The 16,285-nt window shown below is 43.3% G+C and overlaps 2 protein-coding genes across 2 annotated transcripts in view; one reads left to right on the top strand and one right to left on the bottom strand.

The window, feature by feature from the left end:
* Positions 1 to 16,285, bottom strand: part of RNF115 (ring finger protein 115) — a 118,104-nt gene extending 101,819 nt beyond the window's left edge. The window contains exon 1 of the mRNA XM_006157140.3: positions 16,206 to 16,285. The gene's annotated coding sequence lies outside the window, so the exon portion shown is untranslated. The remainder of the gene's footprint in view (positions 1 to 16,205) is intronic.
* The window catches only part of POLR3C (RNA polymerase III subunit C), a 25,224-nt gene continuing 24,444 nt past the window's right edge, over positions 15,506 to 16,285 (top strand). Inside the window, exon 1 of the mRNA XM_014591091.2 lies at positions 15,506 to 15,853. Within this exon, the coding sequence (XP_014446577.1) occupies positions 15,838 to 15,853 (16 nt within the window). The 5' untranslated portion in view covers positions 15,506 to 15,837. The remainder of the gene's footprint in view (positions 15,854 to 16,285) is intronic.

The following is a 16,285-nucleotide window of genomic DNA, read 5'->3' as shown; positions in this document are numbered from 1 at the left end:
CGCCACCTGCTGGTCCCATCTACTTTTTTTTTTTTTTTTTTGAGAGAGAATTTTTGCTATAGGGAGTGTGCACTCGCTGGAGAGACAGACAGGATACAAAAAATCACCCCCGAGGGGCGATGGCCACATCACAATCCCTTCTCTTTCATTCTCCTCTCAAGATTTTGGGCAAGCATGTGCATGTACCTGGCGTGAGTTTAAGCTGCTGGGTCTGGGACTTGAACTGCAGTTGACTACGTGAAAGTCCAATGACATAACCATTAAACCAATAAGAGTAGCGGACCTTATTTTTTATTTATTTTTTTTAAGAAATTTTTCTATAGGGTATGTGCGTTCACAGAAGAGACAGAAAGTGAGAAATCAGCCCCCTTGGGAGGTGGCCACACTGCAATCCCTTCTCCTCCACTCTCATCTCAGGATTTTGGGAATGCATGCACACATGCCCAGCATGAGTTTCCAGCCACCAGGTATGGGACTCAAACCACGGATGGCCACATGGGAGTCCAGAAATCACTCTGCCACCTGCTGGACCCTCTTTACTGCTCATTATAAGTTGCAGAGAGACAAAACAGAAACCAGCATCCACAGGCTTCTATTCTTTTTTTTTTCATTATTATTTTACTTAACTTTATCTGTCCATTTATTTATTTTATTTTAATTTGACCAGAGAAGGGCAGAAAGAGAGAGAGAGAAATGAGAAAGCAAGCCACCAGGTCCAGTACTAGAACCATGGTCAGCCATGTAAAAGTTCAGCACCCTTAACCACCACACCACCTAAGCTCTATTCTTAAGCCCTTCTAAACTGACTATAGAGAAAAAGAAGCAACTCACACCTTCCCTCTTCTTATATGCTGACTGCCTGAAAGAACTTAGCAACCTCCCATGAAAGAAAAGGTCATAAAAAGTCAACTGAACATAAAGGAACACAAAATGTTAGTATCCAGTTGGTACTTCCCCTACCAAAAAAAAAAAAAAAAAAAAACCTATAAGGAATTTCACTGTAGTGAGTTTCAAATTTTTTTTCTTCTTTATACTGAAAGAGTCCCACAGATTTCCCCAATACATATGGGAAGACTTCAAATAGTTCACAGAAAACCAAAATTAAAACTGAGTTTGGGCGGGCCAGCAGGCAGTGTGGAGGTTAGGGCAGCTGGATCCCACATGTCTGGTTTGAATCACAAACTCAGTGGCTTGAAAATCAAGCTGGGCGCATGTGCGTGCATACGCAAAATCCCAAGAGGAGAATGGAGAAGGGATTGTGGAGTGACCATCCCTCCTGGAGAGTGATTTCTCATTCTCCACCCCCCACCTCTGATGTTCCAGTGAACACAAGCAGCCTATAGGACCTGGCGGCTTGAAAAACACGTAAGGCACATGTGTGTGCATGCCCAAAATCTAGAGAGGAGAAGGGATTGTGGCGTGGCCATTCTCCCAGGGGTGATTTCTCACTTTGTCTCTCTCCATGAGCACATGCACCCTATGGCAAAAATCTTATAAAAACTTTTTTTTGTTTGTTTATAATCAGCATTTTATTTTTACCAGAGGACAGACAGTTCTTCAGTTCTTAAAGAATCAGCTTCTTACATAGGCTTTGATGGAGGGCGAGGGGCAGTACCCTCAGGTCTAAATTGGGGTAGGGGTGCCTGGTCCTTCCGAGCTTCACAAGATGGGTTCCTGACTACGCTGCTATGAATGGCGCAACTCACACAGTAATGTAGCCTCACATACAGCTTGGGGAACACGTAGGCATAGAAGGAGCTTGCTTTGGAGATGTCCCTGACAGCTGCAGCCTCTACTACGTTTCAGGTGAGGAACTTAATAGCCTTGTCCTTGGGTACGCATTGGGCATGGTTCATGCAGTGAATAGGCTGCACATGAGGGTGCAGCCCTTTTTGGCACAGCCATTGTTCCTTCTTTTTTTCGTCATCTTGGAAGTGAGGTTACAAGACTAAAAATTAAAAAAAAAAAAAAAAGAGCTAGGGGTCAGGAGCAGCAGTTAGTGTAATGGCTATGTCACTCAACTCCCATGTAACCCTCCGCTGTTTGAGTCCTGGACCCGGTGGCTTAAACTCACACTGGGTGCATGTGCATGCGTGCCCAACTCCCCTGCGGGGTGATTGTTCACTTTCTATTTCTCTGTCTCTGTCTTTCTGGCAAGCACACACACCCTATAGCAAAAACCACTTAAAAAAAAAAAAAAAGAGCTAGGGGTCAGGGCTGGCAGCTGGCATGGTAGTTAAGGGCACTGGACTCCCACATGGCAAACCACAGTTCAAGTTCCAGACCTGGTGACTTATTTTCTCACTTTCCCTCTCTTTCTTTCTCTCACTCTGTCCCTCTTTAGTCAAGTTAAAATAAATAAAGTTAAAATAAAAATAATTCTTTAAAAAAAAAGTTAGGGGCCATCCAGTAGCATAATGGATAAGGCAACTGGATCCCACTTGGCTGAACGCATGGCTGGACCCAGCAGCTTGAAAACATACCAGGCACATGTGTGTATATTTCCAAAATCCCAAAAAGAGAAATGGAGAACGGACTGCAGTACTACCGACCTCCACAAAAGGTGTTTTCTCACGTTTCATGTCTCTCCCCCCAGCCCCCTGCAAGCACATGTGCCCTCTAGCAAATTTTTTTTGGGGGGGAGAGGTTTTTTGCTATAGGGCACGTGTGCTCGCCATAAAGACAGAGAGAGACAGAGAGATAGAAAGCGAGAAATCACCCACCCCAAGGGGGATGGCCAAGCCGCAGTCCCTTCTCCTCCATTCTCCTCTCGGAATCTTGGGCACGCATGCACATGTACCTGGCATGAGTTTAAGCCGCCAGGTCCAGGACACGAACCGCGGTCGACTACATGGGAGTTCTGCGACATCGCCATTACGCTGACTGCTGGTACCTCTAGCAAATTTTTTTTAATTATAAAAAAGGAGCTTTGGGCCAGCAGGTGATGTGGAGGTTAAGACAGATGGATCTCATATGGTCGACCCCACAGTTTTGAGTCCCAGACCTGAAGGTTTGAAAATCACGTTGCACACATGTGCATGTGTGCCCAAAATCCTGAGAAGAGAATGGAGGAGAGGAGATTACAGAAGGGCCACCCACCCCCAGGAGGTGATTTCTTACTTTCTCTCTCTCTTTCTGGCAACTGCACCCACCTTAAGGTAAAAACTTTTTGGCAACCGCATACACCTTAAGGTAAAAACCCAGCAGTTGGTGTAATGGCTATGTCGCTGGACTCCCATATAGTCGACTGCGGTTTGAGTCCCGGACCCAGTGGCTTAAAACTCATGCCGGGCCTGTGTGCGTGCATGACCAAGATCCTGAGAGGAAAATAGGGATTGTGTGGCCATCCCCATGGGGGGTGATTTCTTGCTTTCTATCTCTCTGTCTCTGTCTTTCGGGCGAGCACACACGCCCTATAGCAAAAACCTCTCAAAACAAAACAAAACAAAAACAAAAAACCTCTCTCAGAAAAAAAAAAATTATATATATATATATACACACACACACATGTATATATATAACTACCAATACAGGCAGCCAGTGGTATGGTGGTTAGGGAAGCTGGATCCTTTCCTTCTTCATTCTCCACCTTGTAGGGATCTGGGACACATTCACACACACATACCTGGGTGTGCTTTTCAAGCCACAAGAGACAGGATTAGAACCATGGTTGGCCATGTGAAATCCAGCTCCTTCAAGTGCTAAACTATGCAGCTAGCCCTGGTAATCTAATAATTAAAACCTTCCATACCTGGATAAAATCTCTCAGTTGCTTCACCCACTTCAACAACACTTACCACTTAAGACAACCTCTCTGGAATCTAAGAACAAGCAACTTAGGTCAGGGGCCAGCAGGTAGTGTGGTTAAGGCATTAACTCCCATGTGACCGACCACGATTTGAGCCCCAGACCTTGGTAGCTTGAAAATCATGCTGGGCACGTGTGCATGTATGCCCAAAATCCTGAAAGGAGAAGGGGAGAAAGGACAGCAGTGTGGCCATTCCTCTTGGGAGATGATTTCTCACTTTCCCTCTCTGTTTCAGGTGATGTGTAATCTATGGCCAAAAAAAAGGGCAAGGTCAGTAAGCTTACAGTTTTGTCTGTTCTCAAGACATTTTTTGCTATAGGGCGCATGCACTAGCCAGACAGAAAGCGAGAAATCACCCCCCAGGGGGGATGGCTATGCCGCAATTCCTTCTCTTCCATTCTCCTCTGGGGATCTTGGGCATGCATGCACACACGCAGGCATGACTTTAAGCTGCTGGGTCCAGGACTCGAACTGCAGTCAACTACATGGGAGTCCAGCAATGTAGCCATTATGCTACCTGCTGGTCCCAGTAAGCTAACAGTTTTAAGAGTCAAAAACTCTTTAAGAAATGGGGCCACGGGAACCAGCAGGTAGCATAATGGCTATGTCGCTGGACTCCCACGTAGTCGACTGTGGATCGCGTCCCGGACCCGGTGGCTTAAAACTCACGCTAGGCGCGTGTGCGTGGTGCCCAAGATCTTGAGAGGAGAATGGAGGAGAAGGGATAGCGGCATGACCATCCCCCCTGGGGGGTGATTTCTCGCTTTCTGTCTCTATGTCTCTCTCTGTCTGTCTGGCGAGCGCACGCCCTCTATAGTGAAAAAAACTTCTCCAAAAAAAAAGAAATGGGGTCAGCAGTTGGCGTAATGGCTATGTTGCTAGACTCTCATGTAGTCGACCCCGGTTAACATCCCAGACCCGGTGGCTTAAAAACTCACGCCGGGCGCGTGTGCGTGTGTGCCCAAGATCCCAAGAGGAGAGTGGAGGAGAAGGGATTGCAGCGTGGCCATCCCCCCCTGGGGAGTGATTTCTCGCTTTCTATCTCTGTCTCTCACTGCCTGTCTGGCAATGGCACGCGCCCTATAGCAAAAACCTCTTAAAAAAAAAGTCTTTAAGAAATCTACTTTTTAGCTACTGGTATCGATGGAGTGGTTAGTACACTTTCCTGCACTAGGGTCAGACAACAGCACAATGACTAATCCTTAAAGTAAGTGATAATCCTTACCTAGTAGCAGGTAAAGAGCCAAATAAGACACCATCACTTATTGATAAGGATGACATTTTACTAGCTCAAAGGTGATGCAACAAGGAGATGGGGGGCAGGGAATGCCTACTAGTTCCTTCAGGCAGAGCCTCAGAGGTGAGCAATATACTGGCAGTCATTAATTAGACTCCATAGAACACTTAAGAACCACTCTAGTTTCATCAATACCAAAAGTAGGTTACTCTGCATTTGATTTATGTCACCTAGAATAGGAAAAAAGGCTCAGTTTTTCCCTCTATACTCTTAAGAAAACACTTTTAACACCAGACAGATGAAAGTTTCTTCCTTAAGCACATCAAACGAGCAATCAATTCTGCAACAGACAGCAGCTAGGTGTTATCTAATTAAATTCTCACTCTCTCTACCTGAAGGTAATGTTAGAGCCCACAGAGTTAAGGCTCAGTCTCACAAGGCTGATCCCAACTTCAGGCCCCAGGTATTTTACTTGTGCTTCTGAATGGCTATCAAATGGGTTCCCACAATACTCTCCTTGGATTGGATCATTTGCTAGAGCGACTCACCAAACTCAGGGAAACACTTTACTTACATTTATCAGTTTATTATAAAGGATGTTAAAATGATATAGATGAAGAGATGCACACACAAGGTTATGCAGGAAGGGATGCAGAGCTTCAGACCCATTCTGGGCAGATGCACCACTATTCGGGAAACTCTGTATTTGTTCAGCTATGGGTTTTATGAAGGTGTCAGTGTTTAATAGAGAACTGGTGATCATCATAACTTTTCCTTCCCCAGGAGTGGGAGGTGGGCCTGAATTCCAAACCCCTGAGCATACTGGTTGCCAGGGCAACAAGCCCCTGAGCACACTGGTTCCCTTATCAACAAGCCCCTGTCCAGTGGTTATCTAGGGACCTTCCAAAAATTAACATAAACTCAGGTGTGGTTAAAAGGGGCTTGCTATACACAACAGAAGAATTCCAGAGGCAATTCCAGCAAACAGGGACAAAAGGCCAAATATTAATTTTTAAAACTACACTAGTTCTCTAGTCATTTAGGAAATTACGAGGATTACAGGAGTTGTAAACCAGGAGCCATTGATAAAATTAAAAACACAAAACAGATAAATATATATTACATATATATCTAATGATGATTCTACCAGATTTAATCTTATAAATATTCGCTGGCCTGGGACCAGCATGTGGCATGGTGACTAGAGGTGCTGGATTCCCACATGGCCAACCCTGGTTTGAGTCCCAGACCTGGCGGCTTGCTTTCTCGCTTTCCCTTTCTCTCTGTTTGGTAAAATTAAAAAATAATAATAGCAAATGGAATTAAATAAGTAATTCTTTAAAAAATAAGTAAATTTTTAAAATATATATATATATTCCTTGGCCTGGACTAATGAGGAAAAGAGGTGGTGGTGGTGGTGTGTGAGGATGAATGTTACCTTTACATTCCATGACAGCCCTCTATGGTGTAATAGCTGGTCATTCTGCAATGTAGCATAATAGTTCCACTACTCTGGGCTTCATATTGTTTCTCAACAGGACAGTCAGGTGAGGAGTTTTTGCCAGGTTTCAAAAATAATAATTTAATGTTACTTTAAGTATTTCTACCATTTGATGACCAAAAAACTACACAACACCATTTTACCTAATTATATATATATAAACTCAAAATCCTAGGGCTTCAGATCATATAATCAAAATCTTTACTTTAAAATCCAAATTTAGGGGCCAGCAGGTGGTGTAGTAGTTAAGGTGCTGGACTCCCACACGTCCAATCACGTTTCAAGTCTGGGATCTGATGGCTTAAAACTCACACCAGGTGCGTGTGAGTGGGTGCCCAAAATCCCAGAAGAAAAATGGAGGATAAGAGATTGTGGTGTGGCCATCCCCTCCTGGGAGGGAGGGAATTTCTCACATTACTTTTCACTGTCTCTCCAGTGAGTATACACACCCTATGGAGAAAACCTATAAAAAAGAAATTAATTAAAAAAATATATATATAAAATCTAAATACAGTATGTGCTAAATTTTACTAAAATTACTTTACTGTAAATAGGAAAACACTTAATAAAAGGAAACCCTAAATCATTATTTACTTAGAATAGAGACCCTTTTGAAGCCTAATAGACAATAATACTACTGAATATATTCTCTTTTAAATTCCCTTCATGATCTTGCATCATGTCTTAATATCTTCTTTTTTTTTTTTTGGAGAGGTTTTTGCTATAGGGCGCGCGTACTCACCAAAAAGACAGAGAGACAGAAAGCAAGAAATCACCCCCCAGGGGGGATGGCCATGCCGCAATCCCTTCTCCTCCATTCTCCTCTTGGGATTTTGGGCACGCACACACACGTGCCCGGTGTGAGTTTAAGTCACCAGTCCAGGGCTCGAACCGCGGTCGACTACATGGGAGTTCAGCGACATAGCCATTAATTACACTAACTGCTGGTCCCAATATCTTCTATTTAAATGAAACTTTTGTCCTTTTACCTGGGAAGAGCCACACCAAAGACACACAAAACTAAGATGGATACATCAGGCTGAGCAGTGAGAAGTATTAGTTCACCAAATGAAATTTGGCCTATATGTGGCTTAAACTACATAGTGTTAGGCATACTCCAATCTCTCTCAGAAGTTATAACTGAAACTATTTCTCAGGACCAGCAGTTGACATAATGGCTATGTCGCTGGACTCCCATGCAGTCAATCACAGTTTGAGTCTCAGACCTAGTGGCTTAAACTCACGCCAGACATGTGTGCGTGCATGCCCAAGATGCCGAGAGGAGAAAACCTCACCCCCCCCCCAAAAAAATTGCTCTAATATATACATTAAAGTTGGCCAAAGTCATAGGGCCAGCAGATGGCATGGTGGCTAAGGCTGGCCAAGCTCATGGGGCCAGCAGGTGGCATGGTGGTGCTGGACTCTCACATGGCTGACCGCGGTTGGAGTCCCAGCCCTGGCAGCTTGCTTCCTCACTTTCTCTCTCTCTGTCCCTCTCTGGTCAAATTAAAATAAAATAAATGGATAAGTAAATAAAGTTAAATTTTAAAATTCTTAAAAAAAAAAGAAAGTTGGCCAAGCTCACGAATCCTTCATAGTGTTAGGACTGAAAAGAAAAACAATAAGCAAATACTTAAGGATAGTTTCAGGGCTGAACCCAGTAAATTACTGCTGTTGCCTGCACACACTTCAGACTGATTCAAATGCTATATTCTAGAGATTGGGGAAAAAACATAAGAGTTGTAAAACCTTGTAACCTACTGAGTTGTCAGAAAAGTCATGACATTTTTCCAGTTTTCTATGCAAAAAAGCATCATGACTTTCCAACGAATCAACAGTATTGAGGCAGGAAGAAAGCTAGAAAATGGAGACAGGTAGAGGACTAGAGAGGCTGCCTATGTGTCTGGATAGGAAAATCAGGGCAGAAAATTTCCAACCTAAGGTAATGTAGGCAGGAGATTTTGGGGGATATCTAGCTGATTAAGCCACATTAGATCAAGCCAATGAGATGAATCAGTGGGCCCAGATACATTTGATAGAACCAATGATATGAAATGAGTGGGCCCAGCCACATTTGATCAAGCCAATGAGATAAAAACAATCAGTGGGCCCAGACAATGATCAACTGACATGACCTAGAGTAAAAAATTATAAACCTCACAGAATGCAACTGCTAGGACCCTTGAGCCCTCTTTGCCTCTCTGCTCAGGACTACTCCTACCTTTCAAAACTATACTTCAGTTTTTACTTAGTAAACTACCCTTTGCTTTCACTACTGGCATGTTTTGTTCAATTCCTTTTCTGAAACACCAAGAACCTGGACATCACCAAAGGCAATCTCAACATTACTGGGTCGTGGGAACCGTCATGATGCAATTTTGCATTAAAAAAAAGTCATGACTTTTCCAACGAGCCAATTCATTGTGGTAAGCTAACCCGTCATCCTGCAACAGTACCTGTGAACACAGTTATGGCTCTGCTATGTAGTGAATAAATGCACAAGAGATGAAACAGGGATCCTACTGCATGAGTGAAGATACCTAGGAATAGCTCATTAAAAGGAGATAACTCAGGGCTGGCAGATGGCTTGGTGGTTAAGGGTGCTGGACTCCCACGTGGCTGACTGCGGTTCAAGTCCCAGACCTGGCAGCTTGTGCTCACAAGCGCATGTGCGCCCTTTCTCTCTCTCTCTCCCCCCCACACACCTCTGGTCAAATTGAAATAAATAAATGAATGAATAAATAAAGTTAAATAAAATAATTTTAAGAAAAGGAGATAACTCATTACAGCAGCCTCTGGGATTCAGGGAGAACAACACTTAGTGGCAATGGTTGTTAGAATCCAACTATGCCAATAACAGATCCTATTGAGATGCAAATTCAGTCAAGACTGAAACTTTACTAATGGTAAACTGAATCTGGCAATCCTCATAAAGACACTCAGGTTCCCCATAACAGCCATTCAGCTCAAGAAACACTGCAGGCAGTATGCTGGATAATTAGTAAGATAATCATGCATTTATATGAAAAATTATATATATATATGAAAACAAACAAACAAACTCAGGCTGGCCTGTAGCTCAGCAATTAAGGCAACCAGATCCTATATGGCAACTGTGGTTGAGTCCTACTCATTGATTCAAATCCTGCCCAAAATCCTGACAGGAGGACTAGTGGGGGGGGGGGGCGCGGAGGACAAGGAGTGTTTCCTCTCTCTGGTGAGCACAATGCACTCTTTAACAAGTTAAGAAAAACTTTTTTACAAAAGTTTGCCAGAAGGCACATGTGCTCATCAGATCGAGACAGAGTTTGCAAGCCACTGTATCCAGAACTTGAACCTTGCGATCAGTCAAGTGGGATACAGCTTATTCAATCACTGAGGCACTGGCTCCCCCCATAATGTTTCAGTGTTATCATATCTGTGTGTGTGTTTATACACACAAATAACATTACTGACTTATCAGTGTTTGGGTGGTTTTTCAGTAGCAGAGACAGATTTGTACTAAACCAGCCATTTGCTGACCTGGTCATTCTTACAAGCATTTTCCTTTCTTTTCTTTTTTTCTTTTTTACTGCCATGCATTCACCAGAGAGAAAGAGAGGGGAGAGAGAGAGATTAGAATCCTTTAATGGGGCATGGTCATACTACAATCTCTCTTCCTCTATTTCTCCATTCCACAAAAGCACACCCAATGTACTTTTCAAGCCACAGGGGCTGGGACTCAAATTGTGTCAACTATGTGGAATCTGGCTTTCCATACAGAACATTTAACCACTTTGCCAGGAGGCCAGCACACAAAACACTTTCAAATAACTGTTTGGGATTGAGGATACAGAAATAGCCATGCAGGGGCCAGCAGGTGGCACAGTGGTTGAGGGCATTGGACTCCCACATGGCCAACTGCGGTTCGAGTCCCAGACCTAGGGTTTGCTTTCTCACTTTCCCTCTCTCTCTCACTCTCACTTTTGCTCTGTCTCTGTCCTTCTCTGGTCAAATTAAAATAAATAAATAAATAAATAAAGTTAAATAAAATTATTCTTTTTTAAAAATTATTTCCTTTATCATTATAGTTATTTTCAATTTGACCAGAGCAAGACAGAGAGAGAGAGAGAGAGAGAGAGAGAGAGCAAGCCCAGGTCTAGGACTTGAACCATGGTCAGCAATGTGGGAGTCTAGCACCCCTAACCACACCATCTGCCGGTCCCTAAATAAAATTATTCTAAGAAAAAAAAAAAAAAAAAGCTATGTAACAAAATGAAACTCACCAGCTTATATACAATAAGAACAATAACCTTGACCTCACCATGCCTTTTCCTAAAAATGCATAAATGACTTACTACCATATACCATGGTAACTATAGTTAATAACAATATGTTGTGGGGCCAGCAGCAGCAGATGGCTTGAGAATCACGCTGGGCACATGTGGACCCATGCTCAATATTCCAGGAGGAGAATGGATTGCCATGTGGCCATACCCTCCGGGGGGTGATTTCTCACTGTCTCTATCTCTCTCCCTCCAGAGGAACGCACATGCTCTAAGGCAAAAACCTCTTAAAAAATTATACACACACACACACACATATATATATAAAATTATACATATATGTATATATAAATTACATATATACATAAATATAGTATATTTGACAACTGCCAAGATAGATTTCAAGTGTTCTGACCATAAAATAGTATGAGGTAATACATACGTTAAAGAGCTTGACTTATTTGGAGAATGGAGAAGTCTTAGACATCGCTGATGGGAATGTAAACTAGTACAGCCATTATGGAAAACAATATAGAGGTTCCTCAAAAAACTAAAAATATCAATAGAACTACCTGTGTTCCAGTAATCCCATTACTGCGTGTATATCAAAGGGAAAGGAAATCAGTGTGATGTGGAGATAGTTGTACTCCCATGTTTATTACAGCCCTATTTACAATAGCAAGAATATGTAATCAATCTAAGTATCCATTAACAAATAATAGACAAAGAAAATGTGGTATATATTTACAGTAGAACACTATTCAGCCATTCAAAAGAATGAAATCCTGGGGGCCAGCAGGTGGTATGGTGGTTGAGGGTGCTGGATTCCCACACAGCCAGCCACAGTTCGAGTCCTGGACCTGGCGGCTTGCTTTCTCACTTTCCCTTTCTCTCTGGTCAAATTAGAAAAAATAATAATAACAAATGAAATTAAATAAATAATTCTTTAAAAAAAAAAAAAAAGAGAATGAAATCCTGTCATTCAAGGTAAGACAGACAAGGTTAGAGGAATAAGTGAAATAAGCTAAGCACAGAAAGACAAATTCTTCAGATTTTCACTCATATATGTAAGCTTAAAAAATTGACCTCATAGAAGAAAAGAGTAGAATAGTGGTAACTAGAGGCAAGGAAGATTGGTAAGAGAAGGGACAGGAAAATGGTGCTTAACAGATTACAGGGTTTCTTTTTGGGGCCGTAATAGTATATTTTTAAAATACTAAAAACCACTTTACAATTTACAGTGATTAAAATGGTGAATTTAACTATATCTCAATAAAAAACGCTTTTAAAGAGGAGCCATTCCGGGGGCCAGCAGGTGGCATGGTGATTAAGGAGCTGTACTTCCACATGGCTGACCAAGGTTTGAGTCCCAGACCTGGTGGCTTGCTTTTTCACTCTCCCTCTCTCTGGTCAAATTAAATAATAATCATCATAATAAATAAAATTCAGTAAATAATTCTTTTTTTTAAAAAAGCCATTCCACAATGTATACATATATAAAAACATAATATTGTACACCATACATACAAGTGTATATATAATTTTACTTGCCAATTATAATTATAAAAAGACAAACGGAGGCCAGCAGGTTGCACAATGTTGAAGGCACTGGACTCCCTCCCATATGACTGACCTCTATTTGAGTTCTGGACCTGGCAGATTGAAAATCACGCCAAGTATGGGAGCCAGCCAATGCCGTAGCAGTTACATCACCAGACTACAACATGGCCACCCTCAATTCAAGTCCTAGACCTTGTGGCCTGAAAATCACACCAGGAGCATGTGCATGAATGCCCAAGGACCCAGGAGGAGAATGGAGAAGGAACTGTGGCATAGCCATCCCCACTGGGAGATGATTTCTCACTTTCCCTTTCTGTCTGTGTGTCTACCACTACCCCCACTCCTCCTACTCCCATAAGAATAAATGCCCCAAGGCCAACCCCCACCCCCAAAGAAAAGGAAAAGAAAATCATGCCAGGTGTGTGTGCATGCCTGCCCAAAATCCCAGGAGGGGACTGCAAGAGAAGCAATTGCACTGTGGCCATTCTCCCTTGCGGAGAATTTCTTACTTGCCCTCTCCCTATCTGACTGTCTCTCTCCTACAAGCACAAACATTCTATAGCAAAAAAAAAATTTTAAGAAAAAAGAAAGACAAACATGGGCCAGTCAGGTGGCAGCTGGATCCCACATGTCTGACTGCCCAATTTAAGTCCTGGACCCAGCAGTTTAAAAAACCTGCCAGGAACCAGTAGATGGTGTAATGGTTATGTTTGCTGAACTCCCATATAGTTGACTGCAGTTTTGAGTTCTGGACCAGCAGCCTAAAACTCAGGCCAAGCACGTGTGCATGCCATAGATCCTGAGAGGAGAATGGAGAAGGGATTGTGGAGTGACTATCCCCCTGCCCCCCGGGGGTGGGTGGGTGATTTCTTGCATTCTCTCTCTCTGACAAGCACACACACCCTATAGCAAAAGTCCAAAACAAAAGTCCCTGTATTAAAAAAAAAAAAAAAAAAAAAAAAAAAAAAAAACCAGGCACATGTGTGTACATGCCCAAAACCCCAAGCAGTGACTGGAGAAGGGAATGCAATATAGTCATCCCCCTGGGAGGTGCTTTCTCACTTTCTCGCCCTCTCCCCCTTTGTCTCTCTTTGACTAGCACCTGTGCCTCACAGTATGCCACTCCCCCCTCCCCCCAAAAAAAAGACAAATAATGATTTACTAAATGTTTCTTCCTTCCTCAACCTACCCTTCTTCCTTTTTCTATCTCAGTCTTTCGTATTCTCAACCAGAACTCTTTTTTTTTTAATTCCAAAGAGAGATGGGATGTGAATTTCAGGGATTTTTTTCTTTCTTTTTTAAAATTTGCTATAAGGTACACATGCTCACCAGAGACAAGAGAGAGAGAGAAAGGTGAGATAGCACCCCCAGCTCCCCGCCCAGGAAAATGACTATGCTACAGTCTCTTCTCCATTTTCTCGGGATTTTAGGCATTCACACACCTGCACCAGGCATATTTTTCAAGCTGCCTTGTCGGTGACTCAAACACCACAGTCGGCATGTGGGATCCAGTCACCTTAACCACTATACCTACCACCTGGCTAACCCCCTTTTGGGGTTTTAGGCACATGTGCATGCACACACTGTGTTTTTCAAGCTGCTGGGGACCGGGTCTGAATCACTGCGGTCAGTCTCATGGGATCTGGCTCCCTTAATCACTAGGCTATGGAACCAGACTTCTCAATCTGAATTCTACCTATTTTTCAAAAACTCAATCTAAATCCCATTTTGTCTATTACACCTTCCCAGACTGCACCAATCCTACCATATTCCCCTTTCACTGAATTCTAAAGCATATATTATCCATCTTCATTCCTTTATGTTTTTTCCCATGTTTGTATTGGCTTCACCCAAAAAAACCTGAAAGGTCCTTAAAGGCAAGGAACACAGTCCTCCATATCATCTCTGAGACATCCAGCAGAGAACCTTGTATGTATGTAGGGTACATTTGGTTATATTCAATTGTGTGACGCCTCAATTTACAAACTAAGCATGACAAATAAAAGGCTCAAAGACTTCTCCACCTAAAAAGGCTTTCGAATAATACCTTTGGAGGCAAGACTTAAATTGATAAAAAGAAAAGATATAAGTTGTTGAAACCTAGACCAAGTCTTCTCACTTTTTTTGTATGTTCATTTCTTCCTTTCCATGAGACAGAGAGCAGGAGAGCGGCATCCCCAAAAGAGTCTTCATGCCACAATCGGTCAGCAGTCTCAACCACCACCGTGCACTTGGCATGATTAGGAAGGCGTAAGGATATAAACTCAGAACCTTTCAAATGTGGACCCAGTTAAATTACCACTAAGCCACTACCTGGCCCTAAGTCTTCCACTACCTGGTCGTCTCACTTTTAAAGGCAAAACAGTAAACAGCAACTTTTAAAGACCGAAAAATCGAAAGCCACAGTGCTCAACAATGCATCACATTCAACCTATCACTGGTCACACACACTGTCTGAATTCCAGACTCCTTCTCTGTGGTTAGAGAGTGCTAAAGGATCCGATGTCTGCTGGAATAAAACAAGGAACCTGCTCTTCCCAGGCCTGAAATGAGGCAAAAAGCACGTAAACACACAGCAAAAATCAGCCCGCAAAACAAAGTAACATTTAGAGGAAACTATGACTGTGAAGTTGGGGGTGAGGCAAACAGGAAAGAAAAGTCTGTGAAAGGCTGAAAAACACAACTTTTGGGTGAAAAAAGCTATGAAATACCCTTTAGGTGGTTATGTACTGGGCTCCAAGTGTGCTTCTAAGAAATCAGATATATGTACTTTAGTGTTTTCTCCTAGATTGTATCTCAGGCTGTAAATATAGAAATGAGTTACACAGCCACCCTCTATTAAGACTGAACCTGCACACTTGTAAGGAAGAGAACCACCGTTAACTAGTTCTATAAAGACAGCTGGGTAGGATTTAACATAGGGTCTCCCAGCTGTATCTATACCCAGCTTCTGGGTTTGGGGTGCTGGCCCTGGCTCCTATGCTGCAGAAGCGTTTTCTTCACAACCAAAGCACTATCCCTCTAGGGGCAAATAGTCTGGCAGAAACCGATGGAAACCAGTTTCATGGCACAGGAAGCAGTCCCCAACATTCTGTCCTGGATTTTTTTCTTAAGAGGAGAGAATGGGGGAGGGGCAGATAAGGGAGGTGGTAACTAAAGACAGTAGCAGAATGACAACCAGAATAAAATAAGTTCAAACAGCACATCCTGCCTTCTTCCTAAAGCCATTTCCTTACACAGTGATAGGGACTGCAAGTCATTAGTGCACTGCTGTTTTCACTTTCACAAAACCCAGGAAACCATCGAAGAGCAAAGTTTCCCTCTCTTGCCCACTGTTACCTTCCAACCCTTTTTTTTCCCCCCATCTTCTCTTCTTTAGAGACAACCGAATAGGAACAATCCTCAGCAATCCGCTGTTTTGCTCCCCTGAGGATGGGGACGGGGGAGGATCTGGTGAAAAGTGGAAATGGAGATAGAGGAAGGTGAGAACCAACAGGGAAATGAGTATGGGGGCGGGGGAGGTCATCTGGGAAGGAGACAAGGTGAAGAGAACTGAGGGCACAGTTGTCGGAGGAGAACTTGCTAAGGAAGACCAAAAGAGGACGACAGAGGAGATGAGGGGCAGGTGGAGCAGCGGAGGAGGAAATAGGACAGGTCAGGAGTTAGGGAACCCAGGCCGCGACGCCTGACGCTCAGGGCCAGCGCCGGGAGACCGGGCAGCAGGTATCTGAGAGACCGATCGGGGGGTCGAGTGTACCAGAAGACCCAGTTCCGGGACACCGGGGGCCGGGAATCTATGCGGGTGTCCGAGCGCTGAAGACATGAAGCTCTTACCGGCAGTTTGGGGTTGACCTCGCCCTTGCAAAAGTGGAAGAAAAACCGGTGCGCGGCTACAGCTGCGCCCGCGTCAGCCC

The sequence above is a fragment of the Tupaia chinensis genome, unplaced genomic scaffold (genome assembly GCF_000334495.1).
Source record: "Tupaia chinensis unplaced genomic scaffold, TupChi_1.0 Scaffold000529_1, whole genome shotgun sequence".
NCBI classification, from domain to species: domain Eukaryota; kingdom Metazoa; phylum Chordata; class Mammalia; order Scandentia; family Tupaiidae; genus Tupaia; species Tupaia belangeri.
The sequence above is the reverse complement of the archived record's forward strand: the minus strand, read 5'-3'. Positions and strand labels throughout refer to the sequence as shown.